This window comes from Dipteris shenzhenensis, chromosome 24, assembly GCF_047967505.1.
Source record: "Dipteris shenzhenensis isolate YYH24624 ecotype China chromosome 24, Dip_SZ_1.0, whole genome shotgun sequence".
Taxonomy (NCBI): domain Eukaryota; kingdom Viridiplantae; phylum Streptophyta; class Polypodiopsida; order Gleicheniales; family Dipteridaceae; genus Dipteris; species Dipteris shenzhenensis.
This window is the reverse complement of record NC_141619.1, coordinates 7,438,055-7,458,266: the sequence shown is the minus strand read 5'-3', so window position 1 is coordinate 7,458,266 and position 20,212 is coordinate 7,438,055. Positions and strand designations below refer to the sequence as shown.

At 46.2% G+C, this 20,212-nt stretch overlaps 1 protein-coding gene across 1 annotated transcript in view; it reads left to right on the top strand.

Moving 5' to 3' along the window:
• The window catches only part of LOC147886152 (uncharacterized), a 32,883-nt gene extending 16,253 nt beyond the window's left edge, over positions 1-16,630 (top strand). Inside the window, exons 3-6 of the mRNA XM_087395958.1 lie at positions 26-150; positions 228-375; positions 535-691; positions 16,256-16,630. Of these exons, the coding sequence (XP_087252084.1) occupies positions 26-150; positions 228-375; positions 535-691; positions 16,256-16,347 (522 nt within the window). The 3' untranslated portion in view covers positions 16,348-16,630. The remainder of the gene's footprint in view (positions 1-25; positions 151-227; positions 376-534; positions 692-16,255) is intronic.
• The last annotated feature ends 3,582 nt before the right edge of the window (positions 16,631-20,212 follow it).

Here is a 20,212-nt window from a genome sequence, read left to right as displayed (position 1 = left end):
TGGAATTGATTTGGTGTCACTCCAGGTTAAAGCACCAGCTCCCCAGAAAGCAAAAATAGAGAAGAAAAAGGCCACAGAAACAAAAGAAACCAAAAGAACTCCTGAAGAAGAGGCATCATGGCAACTTGAAGAGAAGCTAAGACAGCAAAGGTAATCTGTTAGAATGCAGGCCTCTTCTCTTTTGTTGCATATTGTTCGGGATACTAATGTGGTGCTCTCTGCTGCAGGCTAGTAGAGGAGGCAGATTATCAATCCACTACTGAGCTTTTTGGTCGACAAAGTGGGGAGCATAACTTGGATAATTTTATTCCAAAATCAGAGGATGATTTTCATGAATACGCCGAGCTTTTAGCACATAAAATAAGACCATTTGAGGTACATCACATTGAACCATTCCTCCATGTTGGACTGGTGCTAATGAGTTTGGCCCTTTCTTTTCCTGAACCATCGATGTTTTTTATTTGCCTTTTGTAAGTGATTGGTATGTGGTGGCACTCAAACTCTATAATTGTCTTTTGAATGTGTGGGATGCAGAAAAGCTTTCACTATCTCTATTTGCTCAAAAGTATAATGCGGCACGCTATGATATCCTTGAAGGCTGCAGACGCAAAAGAAGTTGCTTCAAGTGTAACAGTTATAGCAAATGAGAAATTGAAAGCTGAAAAGGATGCTGCTGGGAAGAAAAAGACAGGTATGCAGTCTGTAATTTTTAATTTCTGGTACCTAGTACAAATTTGCAGTTTATCTTTATTGCCCAAGAGAATCCGCGGGTCTTTAGAAACCCAGTATAGCTGCTTATGCTTGGGCACTGATGACGACATAAGTGTTGCTTTGCTTGCTAAGTATGTCTTCCTTTTGCTTTTCATAAAAGTTTTTGTTTACCTCTTTTTTCTTCTTTTTCATTTTCTCTTTTATTTTCTTTGTAGATTTTTGATCTTTAGAACAACAAAAATTCTAAATTTGTATGATTGGACTTATTCTAGTCTTACAAAGGTATATTATCTTTATTCGGCAATCTACCTTTTGTCCAGCCATGTTTCGTTGTCTGTTTTGCTATATTGCGATAGTCTTGATCATGGTGAACTACCTTTTCATATGTTCATTCGGATGCAAATTTAATTCGCTTTACTATGTTATTCTTAACTGTGGTGAACTAATGTTTCAGATGTCCATTTCGATGGAATTTCAACTAATGTTAATCTCTCTCTCTCTCTCTCTCTCTCTCTCTCAGTTTGCTTCAGCTTGTATTGGATTTGATTTGGTTTTGATTTTGCTTGAGCTCTTGAGCTCTTTAGCCTAGCATAGCTTAGTACTTAGCAAGGGCCCTAGAGTGCCCTTTGCTCCAGCCCATTGAGTCTTGTATGAGTTTCTTTCTGGTGTGCCTTGTCCCATAGCCTTGCGAGGCCTCTTGAGGACATTAATATATCTTTTTTTTTCTTTCTCTCTCTCTCTCTCTCTCTCTGGGGCTCAAAAAGGGCTCCTCTCACCCATGTTCATCTATTTTAAGGGGATGAGGACTCTAGTGGGTTGTTACGCTGTGGTTTGGGTAACCGCCCATAGACTTGCATGCATGTCAAGCAGCATGTGAGGATTGATGGCCCCTTCTAGACTTAATAGGGAGTATCAGAACCTTAATGCTGTTTGCTTGAAGGAGATTTGGGTAATTGCTTGCAGCCTCAAATGCATGCCAGGTGGCATTTGAGAATCGATGGCCTCCTCTAGACTTGATAGGGAGTATTAGAACCTTAATGCTGTTTGCTTGAAGGAGAAGTAGGATGGGCAGGTGAGTTAATGGAACAGAACATAGCTAGGCATGTCCAACCGTTTAAGGATGTTGACATTGTTGAGGACTGCGGTTTGGGTAATTGCTTGCAGCCTCAAATGCATGCCAGGTGACATTTGAGAATCGATGGCCACTTCGAGAGCTGCAGTTTCGGGTAATTGCTCGCAGCCCCACATGATTGCCAAGTGGTGTTTGGGGATTGGTGATTAGGCTGCAATTTGGCTAGCTAGTTGCAGCTCCACATGCATGTGTGAATATTGGCAACTAGGTTACGGTTTGGCTAGCTTCTTGTAGCTCCACATGCAGAGGTGGGTTAGCGCACAATCTAACCTAGGGTTTGTAATAACCTAAGGTTGGGACTTGATGAGGTTGAGATCCAATGGACGAGAGTTGATCCATGAAAGGCAAAGCTAAAGGAAGCTATTTTGGGGAAAACTTCGCTTCAAGGAAAAGCAAAGGCCTGTGTGAGAAGTAGTTAGTGCTTACCATTGAAGATAGCAAAACTAGGCTTATAAATACAAGCCTAAGACATTGTTGTTGGATGTCTCATGTGGATATAACCTCTTGGCTAGGAAGGGAGTTGCGGCTAGGGGAGCTATATCCTATCAAGGTTAAAAGTGACTTGGCTTGGTTGGGAGTGTTTCGTCCCCTCTCTTTCTCTCCAATCACATACTCTTCCTTGAAGCCTCCAAAAATAACATGGGAGCCTCAGCTATGAGAGGCCTCACTATCAGTGTGACATAGAATAGGTACCAAATATGGCAACAATACTATCGATTTCTATCAGTGAAATAGCCAAGGTCATTCCAAGGATGTAACTGTTATTTTCGATGTGCAAACTGATGGAAGTGTCATCGATTTTTCTTTAAATGGAAACGATAAACTTTCTTTTTTATTCTTTATACCCAATCCTTTCGGGTGCGCATGGTGCCTTCAAAGCCAAATCGGTGGACGCTCGATGCGAGCTTTGAGAGATGGCAAGTCATTATCCAAGACCACAAGCCTGTTCTCACTCATTCTAGAACTATAATCCTTAACAAGCAACTTTACTAAGACCCTCGAAAGAAAAACATAGTTGTCTACATGGAGACACACCAAAGCCGACAAAAGAGTCCATACTACATGGGTACCCATACCTTTCCACAAAAAAACACAGCAAGGTAGAGTACATGGGTCAAGAGTTATGGTGTATTAGTCACATCTATACATCAACACAATAGACATAAAATATAGTATAGCTGCTTATGCTTGGGCATTGATGGTGACGTAAATGTTGCTTTGCTTGCTAATTATGTCTTCCTTTTGTTTTTTAAAAAAAAATTGTTACCTCTTTGTTCTTCTCTTTCTCTTTCTCTTTTATTTTCTTTGTGGAATTTTGGAATTTAGAACACAAAATCTAAATTCGTACGATTGGATATATTCTAATCTCACAAAGGTATATAAAGTATGCACTATGTTGTGTTTTTAGAGGATGAGTTTGGGAATGTTCTTGGATGATAGCCAGCAGATAGGAGAAGTACCTTGTGGTAAGATCAAAGGACCACACCATTGGTGGGACTCTGGATCTATCTCTTTTGTATTGTGTCCATAGTTTTGGACGGAAATATATCTATCTGGCTGGTTCATTGTCTATTGATGAGTCTGCACATCTATTTTATGCACATAAGTTAAGAAGTTTGTGATTCCACACCCCACATGCACATTGTGTGAGCTCCTGGGCATTACTATCAGTCTTCCGCTGTGTGTACCCTCTGTTGGGTAATTTCTAACAAGGGGGAGGCGGAGGGAGGATGGGGGAGAGAGGAGACGGAGGGGGTGGGGGGGCAGGTGGTGAGGATGACCATAGTAGGAGGGGCGAGGGGGGGAGGAGGGAGGGGGGTTGCGGAGGGAGAGGGATCGGGGGGGGGGGGGAGGGTGTGGGGAGGAATAGGGACGAGCTCACCCTTCTGATCAAGCGCGCCGCAGTTCTGGATCCCCTCCTCCTCACCCGCTGCTCAGCTAACCTCCGCAACTTCCGCCATCGTAACGTCAGAGACTCATGAGGCTCGTTGTTGATGCCTAGGTAATTGCAAACTCTGGACCTCCACTAAGGGAGGATCACTTGGATGGATAGTGGCCCCTACCGCTGGGGGAAAGAGATATCCAACCAAGGGCTCCTGCAACTGCTCCTCCGTGTGTTGTGTCCATGTCCTCCACTGTAAAGCCATGGTACCAAGGGAAAAGGTACACCAAATGCGAGCCAAGGAGGATGGGGCTTTGCTCCACAAGTGTCCAAGTGGTGGCAGGGAAGCTCAACTAGATGAGAAAGACACCTCTTCCATAGATGGTGACCTCCTGGATGTGGTCGCCTTTTAGTGCCCTTTTAGTGCCAAGCTTGCTTGGATCCACTCTCACATGTCTCCTTGTGGGTGTGAGGCCCACAATTCTGCCCACGACGACTACCATGTGCTGAAGTGATTGAACTGCATGCTGCACCTGTTGCTTGTCAATTGGAGAAAGAATGACCTTAATGGCTGTGGGATTCGAGGGTGCTGCCAGAGCCCCTCTGGCTAGACCAAGGGTCACCACCAAGGTTCTTAAAGCTGCGGGGAAGGAAGGAAAGAGGAAAAGGCAAAACCAGCCAAGGGGGGAGAAGGGAGATGCTACCGACGGAGGAAAGGGAGGCAGAATGAGGTGGAGAAAAGGGAGGCGGAATGAGGCGGGGGGTTGCGGCAGGAGCAAGCAGGGGGGAGGAGAAGAGGAGGCGGGATGGAGCGGAAGCAAGGAGGAGGGGGGGCGGAAAGCGGCAGGGGGGTTGGGCGGGAGAGGCGAGGAGGAGGGGGCAATGGCGCAGCCAGGAGGTGCTAGCAAAAGGAGCGCTCAGCTTTAGTGACTTGGCTGCATATAGTTCGTTAAATACCTTTGTAGAATTTGAATACGAGGAAAAATGTCCTAACAAAGGAGACAACTAGTTTCAACTACATAACAACACTATGAGGCAGCAGTTCAGCCTATATGCAATCCCAATGCGTACATTTACTGTTTTCTCACAAGTACAGCTACAGCATGACAGTCTCTCTCCCTCCCTCCCACATGACTCTCCCTCCCAGGCCCTTGCTCGTTGAAAGAACTATCCAAAGTTTCTCAATTGCCTCCCTCCCTCTATCTCTCTCTGTCTACCCCCCTCTCCCCTTGTGACCCTCCCCCCCTAGCCCGCTCGACGACCACCCCACAACTACTTCTCTCACCACTTTTGATCAGGCTGGTGCTAGAAGTTAATGCTTAAGTAGCATACTATCTTGTCATTTTTATTCGCACCAGGGGTTGTTTTTAAATTTGACATCGGTTAAGCTCAAATAGGGCAGCTTACCATTACAATCGGCTAGTTCTAGTAAAGTTGTCACTATTGGTTTGTTTAACTCTCTATTAAGAGAGGTACAAGAGCATAGTAATCGGTTTCTAAATTTTGCCAAGTGCATTTATCGATTGGTATTTCTCTTATATCTACGTGTATTTGTATGGATTCTAAGGGTTTTTGAACAGATACTACCCTAAAGATGCTACAATTAATCCAGATTTGAAGAGTAGAACTTACTGCATGACATTGAGATTACAACATTGATATTGCTTAGATGAATACAGAATCAAGATACTCAACAAGAGTTTGAATATTACCTACTCAACCCTTAGATGAGGATTGAGTAAGCGAGCCATAATCAATTTATAAGTTTACCTACAGAATTCTGGACGAATACTTCTCAATTTACCTTGTATGGTAATTGTCTAGATTCCAAGTTCTTCACAAATACTACTGGGAATAGTTAATTAGTTTTCCCTCCCTGACTTATGCCAACATAAATCTATTTTAAAGAGGGAGAATGGTATGTCCATAACCGGACTAACTAGGACTTTTAACCAAGATTGAACTGTCTAAGGTCAAGGTTGAGGTATGTGCTGGCCGGTACATATAAAAATATTAGTGCAATCTCGTGTTTTCGGATGAGACACGGTGACCCCTTTTCCAAGTGTATCATCCATGGTTGTTTGAGAGTACTACGATAGCTGAATAGTTCTCATCTTACAAGAAGCTGATGTTCCTTGCATTGCATTAAGCACGATACCCTATGGTCTACCCCTTGTGTAAGTTTCCTTGTTAGTCTTGGAAGAAAAGCTGCCGCAAGCATCATCTAAGTGCTTTCCCCTCTTCAATTTGTGATAAGCTGGCCTTAGGCTTCTAGGGTATGTTGGTTGTCTATCTCCTCCAAGAGTAAGTATAGATATGCTACCAAATATGACATCCAATGAGTGGCCATACTGTGAGATAATGCATCGGTCTTGTAACTTGGTCAATGTCAAAAAAACTCAATTACCCCGATGTTTTTCAAAGTTAGCATGTTAGGATTGTCTCGAGATATAGCTTTTGCTTTGCGCGTCAGTCATCTTGGCGTTAGTCAACCAATAATAGAACATCTCCTTGCAAGGAATACCTTTGTATATTCTTTTATAGTGGCATGAAGGGTGATATCCCCCTCGTGTAGAGGCTTTAGCATATATCTAGATGAATCTAGGAACATGCCCAAACTCATCCTCTAAAAACACAACATGGTGCAGTTTCAATCTCATGATAGTCACTCATAAGGTTGAAAACCATGAACTCCATCACGCATAGCAGGGAGTAGCTACTCGAGCCCGCGTGCTCCACCCCGAGCGTCTGTAGACTTTCCGTCTAGTGTGTTTTCTCCACCTTACTGCCTGTGAATCAGCCTAGGTGGGCAGCCCCTGCCAAGCTTTGTCTGCAGCACACAGGTCCCCTTGGTCCTCTTGAATGTAGGCCCCAAGATAGCTGTTCCACTGCTCCAACCTGCTTGTGAATGGCTGCTCCAGAAGATGATGATCTCAGCAACCTTCTGCCCTAGAAGACAGTCTAGGCTCAGCCTCTCCCTGGAGCTAAGTCTGCAGCAACACCTCTCTCCTTCACTTCCTGTGTAGAGGCCCAAGGATGGTGGATATGCTGCTCCTTTCTGCTCCTCCCAAAGCTGCTTGGCTGGATGTGAAATGAGGCCCAGAGCCTCTCCTTTTATAGGGCTCAAGGCCCCCTTGAACCAACCGACCAGCCAGCCCTAAATGGGCCGACTGGCTGGCCACGCGGCACTGCGCCACTGGCCCAGGCCATATGTGCCCTATTGCGGGCCTTCCTGCAGGCTCCAGCCTGCCCTGTTTGCAGCGCCTCGGTTGCGCCTCTCTGCTGCAGCATCCTTGCCTCCTGCCAGGTCTATACCAGCCCCGTACAGCCACGTATGCATTCCGTACCTTCTCCGTACTGAAGCGTCGTCTGTCCTTGCTGGAAATCCCTGCACAATCAGGCTGCTGCAGGTCCCTGATGTCCACGTGTCTGCCCCGTACATCAGGAGCTCCACGACTTGCCACGTACCCTCCTTTCTTTGTGAGGTGCTGCCCATGTGGCAGCCCCCTCCCTCTTTCTTCTTTGGGCATATTCTACCCTAGGTCTCCCTCCCCCACGCTCTCCTCCTATGGGGGCTTACAGATGGGGAGGTGACCATTCCAACACCCCTCTCGCTCCGTAGCAGCTTCTTCAGCCACCCCCCCTCCCATGAGAGACCTGTCTCGGCTCCCCTCTCGATAGGCATGGGCACGTCCGCGTCCCCCTCTGTCTCCTTGTCTCAGCATCATGTCCCCTTACCTTCTCAGCCCCCCCACCCGGCGCATGATACAGAGGAAAGGGGCTCGTTTTCTCGATCAACAACTCTCAAACTTTGGCCTAGGCGCCCTCTTTCGAGGGACTTTGGAGATGGGGCCCTGGAATTACCTAGAGATCCCCGACTATTACCCTCTGCCGCTGGAGGTGACGCTTATGACCTTGCAGCCTCAGACACATCCAGTTTGGCGATTCCAGTTTGCTTCCATAGAGTGGGAGAAGTGGACCCCAACTGTATTTGATGCATTATTGACGAGTGGATGGGTCCACAAGGACTAGATCTTTGGCATACCCATGGTGTTGAAGTGAATTTTCAGCTGCGCTTAATGTGGATTTATCGATTGACACTCGGGGTTATCAGATTGCTTAACGTGGATTTATGGATTGACACTCGGGGTTATCAGATTGCCACTATTGATCAGGCACACTACTGTCCACTCCTGAAGTGTGTTGAGCTGTTCGGAATGGACGTCTCCTTCATGTTGTAGTGGGCACGAAAGATTGGCATAGAGCCGATGTCCGCCCTAGTACGTCGACGTACGGATATGGACTACTCATCCTCCAAACCCCCTTCAAAGTCCCGAAAGGCAATTTTTTTGAAACTGGCACCCAGTCACAAGAGAGCATGGCTCTCTACTTCTCTGTCCTTATGAGTTGGACCATAGTGATCCACGACCATGCTCGTAGTCAGTTGCTTTGGATGGGAGTCAGGATGGGAGAGTCCAGGATTGGGATCTTGAATGTCTATGCCCCAACGTGCAGACAGTACCACCCGGCCTTTTCGAGGAGGTTGATAGCGTGTCTTCCCTTGGATTGTTGGAGGAGATTTCAACAACTTGGAGTTCGGGAAGGACAAGTAGGTGGTGCCTCCTTCTTTGAGATGCCAGCAGCAGAGTGGAGCACATGGGAACAGTTCTTGTTCACGATCAATGGCAGAGACCCGTGGAGCGAGCCAGAGTTCAGCGGGAGCCGTGGAGCCTCCTCTTCTCATTTGCCTCTTCTCATTTGAGATGTGATGGTTTGCTTGAGAGGTTGGATCGCTTGTACGTTGGGGGTTGGGCACTCCAACAAAGGCGGCTCTATAGGGATTCTAGCAAGCACTATGATGTCAAACCACTCTCCAGTAGTACTCTACCTAGAGTAGTCCCACCGTGGTCTTTTCCAAAAAGGGGTCGGCATTCTAGCGGACCTCTTGCAAGATGAGGAGATTCAATAGGTTATTGTTGTGATTTGGTAACAGCGAGAGCTAGCACCTGGCGAGGGAGGTGCGATTCGGAGGAGTTGTAGGCTCGTAACCTTAGATGGATGACGGCTCTTCAGGAGCGCGAGCATGCACTGCGGCTTCTATAGAGAGGCTCTGGGCGCAAGACCCAGGATCCCAGTGGCTCAATGATAGATATGAGTGCGCGTCTTGAGCTCCAAGACACGGAGGTTTGGCGGGATGAGTTTTCCTACCCCTCCACCCGGGTCCGTTGGGTACAGCTGGGGGATAGGATGATGAAGCAGTTTTTAAGACCATTGGAGCTCTATCGGTAGGCATGCAATTACAGCGATTTACGGCATCCGCATGGCATTATGCACACCGATCCATAGGAGATTCTAGAGCTGACCACGGATTTCTACAGCCAGCTCTTTTAGGCAAGAGAGGGTGACTCTAGCTTGCCTTGTGGCCCATGAGTTAGTTTGGGACCATGTTTCGATAGTATTCACGGGAGAGTTTTGCAGAAGACTAGAAGAGCCTTTCACGGATGAGGAGCTCTGGGAAGCCTTAAGGCCCCTCTTGACCTAGAAATGTCTTGGTGAAGATGGCTTGGCTCCAGTCTTCGAGAACTTCTGGGAGATCATTTTCTCTCCTTTTCGCTTAGCTTGCCAGGTTATCTTCCACATGGGATCCCCTCCTCAGTCCTCGAGCAGGGGGTGGATTTATTTGATTACGAAAGGGAAAGATAGGTCACACATCCGGAAGTGGAGACCGATCACCTTGCTTGACATCGCATACAAGATCCTCGCTAAGGCCTTGAGTTTGTGGTTGCGGCCTCATCTCACCAATATCATCCATGACAAACAGGATTGGCTTTTGTATAGGAGCAAAGCATCTTGGATAACATTTTCACGTTTTGGGAGGTAATGGATTGGGCAAGCGAGGAGTCACAACCTTTGGCCATCCTTCTCTTTGATTTTGAGAAGGCTTACGATAGGGTGGAGTGGTCTTTCTTGGAGAGCACCATGCAGAGGTTGGTTTTCTCAGACAAATGGATTAGAGGAGACTCTACGCTTTATGCAGGGAGCATCTAGTTAGATGCTTATCGATGGACACACGGGCGAGGCCTTTCCGCCATCTCGCTCAATCTGCATGGGATGTCTCCTAGCTCCCTTTCTTTTGCTATTTGTGGCGGAGGCATTGGGCTACTACTTGAGATCGCAAGTGGTGGGCCTCACAAGGCTCCCAATCAGACAGGAGGACCTGTTGGACTCAGAGTTTGCAAATGACATAGCCTTGTACGTAGAGGGTATCAAAGTGAGCTTTGGAGAGAGTCAGCCCTGACTATTTATTGTGAGGTCTCGGGTGCACGGATCAATTGGACAAAATCCATCGATTTTTTCACAAGCTCTGAGGAGGCATAGGGTATTCGAGAATGGGGGAGTGCTTTTGGTTCTGCTAGATACCGCGGCCCAGACAGCGAGATACCTAGGATGCTAGGTGGGTATTGATATTATAGCAGAGCAGCAGATCGCCCATGTCCTCTAGAGTGCTCGGCACAAGCCTCTCAATTGGAGCTCGCCCAAACTCTCTCTAGCGGGAGGTGCCTTATTGGCAAACCAGGTCCTTATTGCCACAGTCTGGTACATTGCCTTTTGCGGGTGCTTTCAGTGAGGGTGCATTGGACAGCTCCGATGATTGGTTCGGAATTTCCTTTGGGCAGGATCAATCTGTATGAGGAATACCAGGGCTCAGGTTGCTTCGCAGACGGTGATCATGCCAGGTTGGGCATCATTGATTTGGAGATGCAGAGCAGAGCCCTCTTGGGCAAGTTGGTTGTGCGTGGCCTCACCCTTGATATAGAGCCCTTGAAGCTTCTCTTACGGCGAGGGGTTCTTAGGAACATCCCACGCACGAGAGGGTAGTGGCAGCAATACACAGATGGATCTTCTCCGAGGTCCCTCTCACGGGGAAGGGTTTCCCCCTGATGAGAAGTCTACGTAGGGTCTAGTAGAGATTAGCAGGTGGCCTCCTCCGTGCTTAGCGCCGATGCAGGGAGGAGTTCGAGTGGCAGCCCCTCATTGGGCACCCAGAGATAAAAGATCAAGATGGACTTATGCTGGGATAGCGGACTCACATTGGATGAGCACAGTGGGACAGCAGCCTGGTTGCTCCTTTGGCAAATGGAGTAGATTACCCATAGAGGCAGAGGTGAGGTTTGAAGCCATAGCGCATATGCGAGGGACAAGGCAGCGGATGAGGGAGATTGACCTCGCCATCCCTGAGTTTTGGTGGGAGGGACTCCTGTCACGGGGACGTGAAGTTATGAATCGTGACCAACTTTGTCTTAGGGGACTAGGCCAAGGGAAGCGACACTTCCCAGAAGTCCCTAGGTGCACACACTAGGCCTACTTGCTAGGGGCAAGGCAAGGCAAGGTTTAGAGGGATCTAAATGTTGGGCCCAAGGAGAAACAAATGTTTCATTGGTAAGGGGTTAGGACTTTAATGTGAAGGGCAAACCAATGTTCCATTGGTTTGGGAGGGTTAGAGCATTAATGAGGGGCCATGTGGCAATCCCCCATGCATGCATCTCCCCCCTTCATTCCTCTCTCATGAATCTTGAGGTGCCATTAATGCTTGTACGGGCTTTTTGATGTTGCTGGTTTTGTCTCTCATTTTCACGCATCCCAAGGCTGTTGTATGGATGATTGCACGCGCCTGGAGGGAGCTTGGACCTTGGAACTTTGCTGCTCCACCTTTCCTAAGGTAATTGGAGCTGCAAACTCTGTTCTTTTGCACAGATTTCGAGGCTGGAACAGCCCCAAGGCTGGCACACACCTCGAAGAGATCCCTTGCAAGCTGTATGGCCTGTTTCTGCTGCTATTCTCTGCATTTTGGATCTGGCATGCACCCCGAAGCAGCATCTAGAAGCTGTACAATGGACTTTCTTCCATTTCGAGCTGTCTTCTTCGATGGTGTTTGTGATTTGCACACATCTCGAGGCCTTGGAGCTTTTAATATCTGAGCTTGACAGAATTGGAAGCATGCGTGTGGTTTGTCCAGCAGGGGTGAACTAGTCTTTCCCTCTCCTCTTTTGGCCTCTTCACCAGTGAGCTTTGTCTTCTCACATTTCTCAGCTCCCAGTTTTCCTTTCTCTTTTCCTTCCCCTGCCAGTTCCTCCTGCTAGCCTCCACATTGGATCTGTTGCTCATGGAGGTGTTTCGGAGCTGGATTGAAGTCAGTTGAAGCTGGTTTGATTTCTCTTGTCGCTATCCCTTTCATGTTGATTGCATTTGATGATTTTTGAAGCTTGTTATTGCTCCATTTGTTGTTGGAAGCCCCTCCTGGCCATTCGGGCAGTGATTGGGCACCCAGTCACAGAGGGTGTAATCAAAGGGGCAGTGTGTGGATTATCTTCCTGTATTGTGGTCACTTGTTCAGTTTGAGATCTGTTTGAAGCTTGATCACCCTGAGAGGCTGGTCAGTGGGTTGTGGGATTGCCAGTCCTGGTTGAGTAAGTTGGATGCTTCGTGGAAAGCTTGGACACCTTTACAGTTGGTCATGGACAATGGTGAATGCCTTAGCCTTGCGTTGGCACTTGGGTACTAGTGTGTGCAGGTTGTAGCCAAAGTTTGGCTTGGAATGTCTCAGCTGATCGAGAATGCTACTACAGCCTATGCTCTCATGCAAGGGATGACTCCAAGGCTCAAAGGTAAGTAGTAGGATGACTCTTTCACGAAAATGAAATTTGATGTGGACCCGCGACCTGATAGTAAGCCCCTTACCAAGGAGAGATTGTCTCTTGAGGAACGGCAAGCCCTATTTGAAGCTCGAAAGTGTTTCCTTTGCAAAGAAGAGGGCCATCAGGCCAAAGAATGTCCCAATCGAAACGGAAACAACCTATGGGAGCACAAGAAGCGAAAAAAGACAGCCACACGCGCTAGGAGATTTGTTTTTCTTTGGTAAGAAGCAGTAATTTTGGTATGAATAATTGTACAGCCAGATTTTGGAGAGTCTCCTCTTTCTAGGCTGCATTGCTATTTGCAGGATGTTTATTCCCTGCTAGTTTTGCATTGTAATTTTCTTCCCTGCAAGTTTTGTTACTTTTTGTATCAGTCAGAAGATGGAGAGTCTCCTCTTTCTAGGCCGAATGGTAAATTGCAGAATAAGTATTCCTTGCCAGTGTTGGATTGCTCTTGTTGCCTGGCATGGCTAGAGCAGCACATCCTTGTATCACATGCCTGTTTTGGATGCTCTTGTTGCGTGGCATGTCTCGAGTAGTAAATCCATTTAGTACATGCAAGTTGGTATTTGATTTGAACCATGAGGCAAGGATCCAAGTCTAGCATAGATTGGCTGAACTGATTCAGCTTGCGGTGATGCAAGTCTGAAAGGACACCGAGTATCGGGATCTATGTTCTTAGAATCCATTTATTGCCATGTGTGTGGTTCAAGGTATTGGAGGTGAGTGAACTAGCAGGTTTCACTTAGAGTGGTGTAGTCCATTCAATTGTTGTGATTTGACTTGACTTTGGTTGTAGCTCCTTTAGGCTCCGTAGAGCGTGTAGGTCTGGAGCATTGTCTGATGCTCAAGAGGGGGGTAGTTCCTCCACCCCCTTGTCAACAGATAGGCTCACGGTATCTAGAAGTTGCTTGGTGACATTGTATGTCTCACCCGAGGTATTGTTTGCTGACAATACATCTGTTATGGGACTTCTATGATGAGTGTGCTAGTAACTCCACACCGATGATGCATTGATATATGGATGGACTCACGCGCTCTCCTAGACCATATCATCATTGCTGGTTGTTTATGTTTATAGCAACAAACTCAATAGTTTGCTGTTTCAAGAGGAGGGTATGTCACGGGGACGTGAAGTTATGAACCGTGACTAACTTTGGCTTAGGGGACTAGCCCAGGGGAAGCGACACGTCCCAGAAGTCCCTAGGTGCACACACTAGGCCTACTTGCCAAGGGCAAGGCAAGGTTTAGAGGGGTCTGAATGTTGGGCCCAAGGAGAAACCAATGTTTCATTGGCTAGAAGGTGTTAGGACTTTAATGTGAAGGGCAAACCAATGTTCCATTCGTTTGGGAGGGTTAGAGCATTAATGAGGGGCCATGTGGCAATCCCCCATGCATGCATCTTCCCCCTTCATTCCTCTCTCACGTTTCTTGACGTGCCATTAATGCTTGTACAGGCTTTTTGATGTTGCTGGTTTTCTCTCATTTTCACGCATCACAAGGCTGTTGTATGGATGATTGCACGCACCCCGAGGGAGCTTGGACCTTGGAACTTTGCTGCTCCACCTTTCCTAAGGTGATTGGAGCTGCAAATTCTGTTCTTTTGCACGGATTTTGAGGCTGGAACAGCCCCAAGGCTGGCACACACCTCGAGGAGATCCCCTACAAGCTATACGGCCTGTATTTGCTGCTGTTCTTTGCATTTTGGGGCTGGCATGCACCCCGAAGCAGCGTCTAGAAGCTGTACGGTGGACTTTCTTCCATTTCGAGCTGTCTTCTTTGCTGGTGTTTGTGAATTGCACATATCTCGAGGCCTTGGAGCTGGTGGACTAGCCTTTCCCTCTCCTCTTTTGGCCTCTTCACCAGTGAACCTTGCTCTTCTCACATTTCTCAGCTCCCAGTTTTCCTTTCTCTCTTCCTTCCCCTCTCTTGCTGCCAGTTCCTCTTGCTAGCCTCCACATTGGATTTGTTGCTCCTGGAGGTGTTTCGGAGCTGGATTGAAGTTAGTTGAAGCTGGTTTGATTTCTCTTGTCGCTATCCCTTTCATGTTGATTGCATTTGGTGATTTTGGAAGCTTGTTATTGCTCCATTTGTTGTTGGAAGCCCCTCCTAGCCATTCGGGTAGTGATTGGGCACCCAGTCATAGAGGGTGTAATCAAAGGGGCAGTGCGTGGATTATCTTCATGTATTGTGTTCACTTGTTCAGTGTTAGATCTCTTTGAAGCTTGATTACCTTAAGAGGTTGGTCAGTGGGTTGTGGATTGCCAGTCCTGGTTGAGTAAGTTGGATGCTTTGTGGAATGCTTGGACACCTTTACAGTTGGTCATGGACAATGGTGAATGCCTTAGCCTTGCCTTGGCACTTGGGTACTAGTGTGCACCAAAGTTTGGCTTGGACAGTGGAATTGCCTGTGGGGAAGAGCACAAGGGTGAGCCCTTGTTGTATGTACCAATAGAAAGAAAGAAATACCAGAAGGGGCGCCAAGTGTTTGGGGCCAGTGTGGTGTCTTGTACTTGGTTTCATTGAGCAGGGGCACTCTAGCCTCCATCTAGTGATTTCTCAAATTGTTTTCTAAGTGGTGTTGTTTAAAGTTAAGTGGTTGGAAATGATGCAGTGTGGTGTGAATAATGAATATGCAATGCAAGCTATGGTCTACTGCCCTTTAGGAAACCGAAGGCCGGTTACAACTCCGCACATGGATGGTTAGTAGATGGTTGGGTCAGTTTTCTCGGATAGGGGTCCCCTTGAGGATGCTAATCCAGCAGGACAGCAATCAGACCACTTTCTTTTGTGTAGTGCCAGGAGGCTTACTTCAAGCACTCATTGAGAGAGACCTAGAGATGGATTGGAGTCTAGATGGGATTCATTGACAGATCAAAGTTGTAGGCCGATTGGGGAAGGAGTGCAGGCCCTTCAGGGAGGTCCAGAGGGATTCGGGGGAGTGTTTTGGCTTTCCAAGGTCGGCCTCACGGAGTAGGTGGACGAGGTGCCCTTCTTTTCCTATACTGTTCGGATCGGCAGGAGGCTTGAGACGGATCCTTCGACATGGACCCCTTCAAGGGAGATGCATTGGGTGGCGCAGAGGGTGTCCCCAGGAGGTCCGTTCCAGGTTTTGGACACGCCTATGGTCTTGTTTACGGCCAAGGAAGGTCTCCTACTTGTTCTAGCTGGCCGTCCACGGGGGCTTGCCCATGCTCTAGGGCGACCATTGCGAGGCGCGCTCGTTTCTGCAAGGATTGGCCTGCAGGAGTTTTCTACATATTCACTCGGCGAGGGATTTGCTGGTTGTATAGTCCCCCCACTTGGCTGTTAGCCCCTGTTCCAGAGATTCCCTAGGCAGTGAGCTGGGTTTCTCTGGAATAGGCTGGTTTTCTTCGTTCAGCCTTTATTTATCGGGTTTTCCATGGGCTGCTGTTTTTTGTATGAAAGTTGTTTCAAGCATTAATAGAAGCATTAATAGAAGGTTCCTTTTTTTGCAAAAAGAAAGACAGAAAGGTATTTAACAAATGGACTTTCAAGGGGGGTAGCCTCAGTGAGTGCATTGTAGCCTTGATTGGTCCACTGGTCCAGTTATGAGTCCTAAGGAGTTAATTAACGAATCGTTGCCCTCTGCTATGGAGCTGTTTGGTCCAGATGGGCTGCAGTGGATGACTGTTGGTGGCACTTAGTATGATTTAGTTCAAACATTTGTACAGAGCTTGTACAGTCTCTATTGGGAGCTGCACTTTTAATATGATCATATGGGTTAACTGTGAATTTTTTAGTTCCTGTGAGCAACATATGTATTGTCTTTTGTAATAAGTAATCTCTGTTTTTGTCTTTGCTGTACACCAGGGCCCAAGAAGAAGCAACTGATCGTGGACAGGCCAGATGAGGAGAGTGTCGTAAATGCATACGATGAAGTGGATGATTATGATTTCATGTAGATTCGTATTTTGCTTTGGAGTCATGATTTAATCGGAAAATGGAGTACCCAGATGTTAGCAAATTGCTTGCAGCCTGCTATAGAGTCTACTTCTTCAGTGTGATGGCTGAGAAGGGTTTCACCTTGGTATCTTCTTGCCTTGTATCTGTTAATACATTTTTGATAGTGAATAGGTTTGCATGATAATATTAGCATGTTAGTGTACTATACCAGAAACGTGCTGGTTGTTGTTTGAGGATGGCTTTGTATAAGGAGTCCATTTAAGTTGTCTCATGATTCATCAATGTTCGGTGGCCTCTGTAATACATGTGATGTGTTGATGATGATAACCCCTCTTTTGTAGGACTCATCTGAGACGATCACAGGTCCTATAAATAATCCGACTAGTGGGTAAAAACACTGGTGTCTATTACTTTCAGATAAAACGGTTTTTGGCCTACTGGTCTGGGATGATCGCAGTGAGTAAAAAACGTGGCGTTAGGACTATCCGGATAATTACCGTGTACGCGTGCTTCACAGGATATGCGACAGTAGGATGTAGATCTCTAAGACAGCTGAGGGAAGAGTAGCAAGGGAAGAGACTGTCCTGTTGCCCTTGTGGTGCCAGTAGTGGCATTTGAGCCTTCTCTGCTCTGCTGCTGCTCCTTGTTTACTCGCTTGCCCCCCTGGCCCTGATCCAGCCCGCCTCAATGCTACTCACGTGGATGTCACGACTCACGGGTTGTGTAGGCTTGCAGCAGTTGTGCTTCACATTGCTGCTAAGCTGACCAGTCCATTGTTGACATGGCTCCAGCACGAGTCTTCAGCAGGATCAACCATGTTGTTGCCACTGGGGTTCAGTCAATCTAGCTGTCCTGAGAGCTACAGCTTGTAATTGCTCCACAAACAGCTTGTAATTGCTCCACAGCACCAGCAGACCAACTTATTACTTCCTTTGTGACTCATCTACCAAGCTCTTCGGTGTGGAAGTGGGTGCTGGATCGTAGTCCCATTGTGGCAATGACCAAGCAGACGGTGATTAAGTGGGAGGCACTATGATTGGCCTGTGATTTCGTGCTTCAATCATTGTGACTTTTTGGAATTAAGGGCATTCAAAGAAGAGGGGTTTGTCTTGCCGTAGGTGGACTATGACAGTGACCCAACTACAAGAGAATGGATAAAGCAAATGCCAAAGGTATTTGAGTGCAGAATCACAACAACAAAGTGTATCGTATGGCTAATGAAAAGAAAGACGCGGTCCAGCTAGATAAGCGGGTTTCGTCTGTTGTCAAAATTATTCTCCTCCCAAGACAAATTACAAGTGGAGCATATTGTATAGAACTTCACACAAGGCTGTTGTAGGGCCTGTTATTAGCCTTAAGCCCAACCAAGCATTGGCAAGTGAGACTAATTTCAGATGAGCCTTGCATTTGAGGAGATCCACACACATGACATTACCATTTGTGGGCATCTAGCTTTTCTACTCTAGCTCACCTTGTAAACGATTGCACATTTGCTTTAGTAGAGTGCAAAATACTTGGGCGTTACACTTCATTTTTACCAAATTTTGGTAACATGTGCCATAATTTCAAGTGAGTATGAGGGTTTTAAGGTTACTCTCTTTTCGAAGATTATCTCGTAAACCTTTGGCTCAAGATAGGCCCCTTTTGGTGAGACTGTTAGGGCAATGTCTTATGTATGCACCCCTTTGATAGCTGATCCATGAAACCTGACTTATCAGGCATATTCTATTCTGAGACCCCTAGTGTAGCTTGATTTTGAGGATGGTCTTTGATCCTTCTCTCACTAGTGACTTGGGGGTAGCTTGACTAGTCTTCTTTGGGCTTGAAATTCCAATCTATTATCTTGTGTAATTGATATTTAATATATTTTAAGGGTAGTGGTTATCCATGAAGACAACATTTAAAACGATATTCCTTCATTCCCTATGTTTAGAATTGGATGTCAATGTGGTGCTCGCCTTCTTAAAGACTCTCATTGGAAAAGAGTACCATAATTGCACTTTTTTGGGTTGAGAAGTTTTAAAGAATGTTGCTTGCAGTATGTTGATTGCGAATTGAACTCCTAGCAGTCTCGAGTCTTGAAAGAGACTAAATTTCCATAGAGCACATAATTGGAAGAAATTGTATATTAATACTACGGGTTCATCTAGCGGGGTGTTGGATTGTGGATAAGTTATGACTCGTTGCTTAGAATTCTCCACATTGCACTTTCTCTTGGAAGAGAGAATGAAGGGGGGGGGGGGGGGGGTAGGAAAGGGGCATGAGGATGGTTTTTTTCTTGAGAAAGAGAGATCAATAAAAAAATAGTCGAGCGTATCTTTTTCCTCAAGCTAATGGCAAGTGGTGGCAATCGCATGGGGAAGGTTGGGTCTCATGTCAGTATTCCTAATGTCAAGTACTAGGACTTGAGGAAAGCCCAAGTTGAAAATGACTAGGAAGGCTACATTAAGGGGGGGGAGTGAAGGAGAGAGTAAGGGTTGAGGAGGTAAAATGCGGCGAGAATGGAGGTGGAGGTGTGGGTGTATGAGAGGAAGCGACAGAGGTGGCCAATAGGGAGAGATTAGGGGTAGAGAAGGTGAAGAAATAAAAGCAATTTATAGAGGAAGGACTTGTATCACTTTTAAAAGTAAGCTATTTTTCATTTGTAATTGCTCTTGCAAGCATTGCCAATGACTTTGGCACCCACTTTACTTTTATGCTCGATCCTTGGCTTTCTTGAAATTTTTCTTGCCACCAATTTGCATCAACTCACAAAAGTTGAGGAACCAATTGCATAAGGACGTGGAAGTGCATGTGAGTTCTTAGGCAAAGGTGGCAAGAAATGAGTGCCTTCTTTCATACCTTTTTGGAGGATGCATGATGAAAGACAATCATGCATAAAAGACCATGATAGCCATTTAAACACCTTCAAACATTATAAAGCGTGGTCTTGAGGTACAATCACTCTAATGAAAGCATTTGGAGGACCTTCACTCTTCTTTGACGCTCCCATTATGTTTATTGTTAGGGTGTGGTAAAGTTTTAAAATATTGTGAATATGTATGGCTAGAGAAATAAAGAAAGATCTCTCAATGTTTGGAAATGACCTCACAGGGTTGCGAGACAAAGTACAACACCAAAAAGTGGCTTACTATATTCGGATAATGAGAGTTGAGGCGCTTAACTCCTCTCGAGTTATTATAGGGCTTAACCACATTGTAGTACTATCATTAGTGTCCTTTATAACGTCAACCTAAGATTGAGAGTCATTGGGTTTGGATGTGAGACCCTAAGCAATGCTTGCCCATTTCAATAAACTATCTATTTGCTTACTTTGCGTACTTCCTTTACTTTGGTCAGTGCACAGGTTCTTTGTTTGAGTTGTATTGGAGTGAGCTCTTGAGATAACCTTATCTTTGTACCCTTCAGCTTATGTGTTTGTCTGAAGTTTCTTAACTGGTGACGCCTCCCTTTGAAGTGGAACTATGCTTATGTGTCATTTTGATTGATTTTGCTTATATCATTCTCCTTCCATTCAACTTATGCTACTCCCTTCTTAAGGCATATGATTATGTCATCTATTTCTTTTCGTCCCCTAGTGCATAAGAATGTTTCTTTATTCATTCTATCCATATAAAGATCAACTTTATTCACTTCGTTGTTTACAATCTCTTGCTTCATTGATTTCACATGAGTGGTGACCATTTCTTGCACTCTAGAAATTAATTGAGGTGTTGGTGTATAGATGAGTAGCTCGTGAATGACTTCTGGCTTTCCATTGCTTGCCCTCCATATCATGAACTCGTTGTAACATGAGGTCTTGAACTTCAAGATCTAGATATTAAATACGCTCCTTTCGATTTGAATTGGTCTTCATCCTTTGAT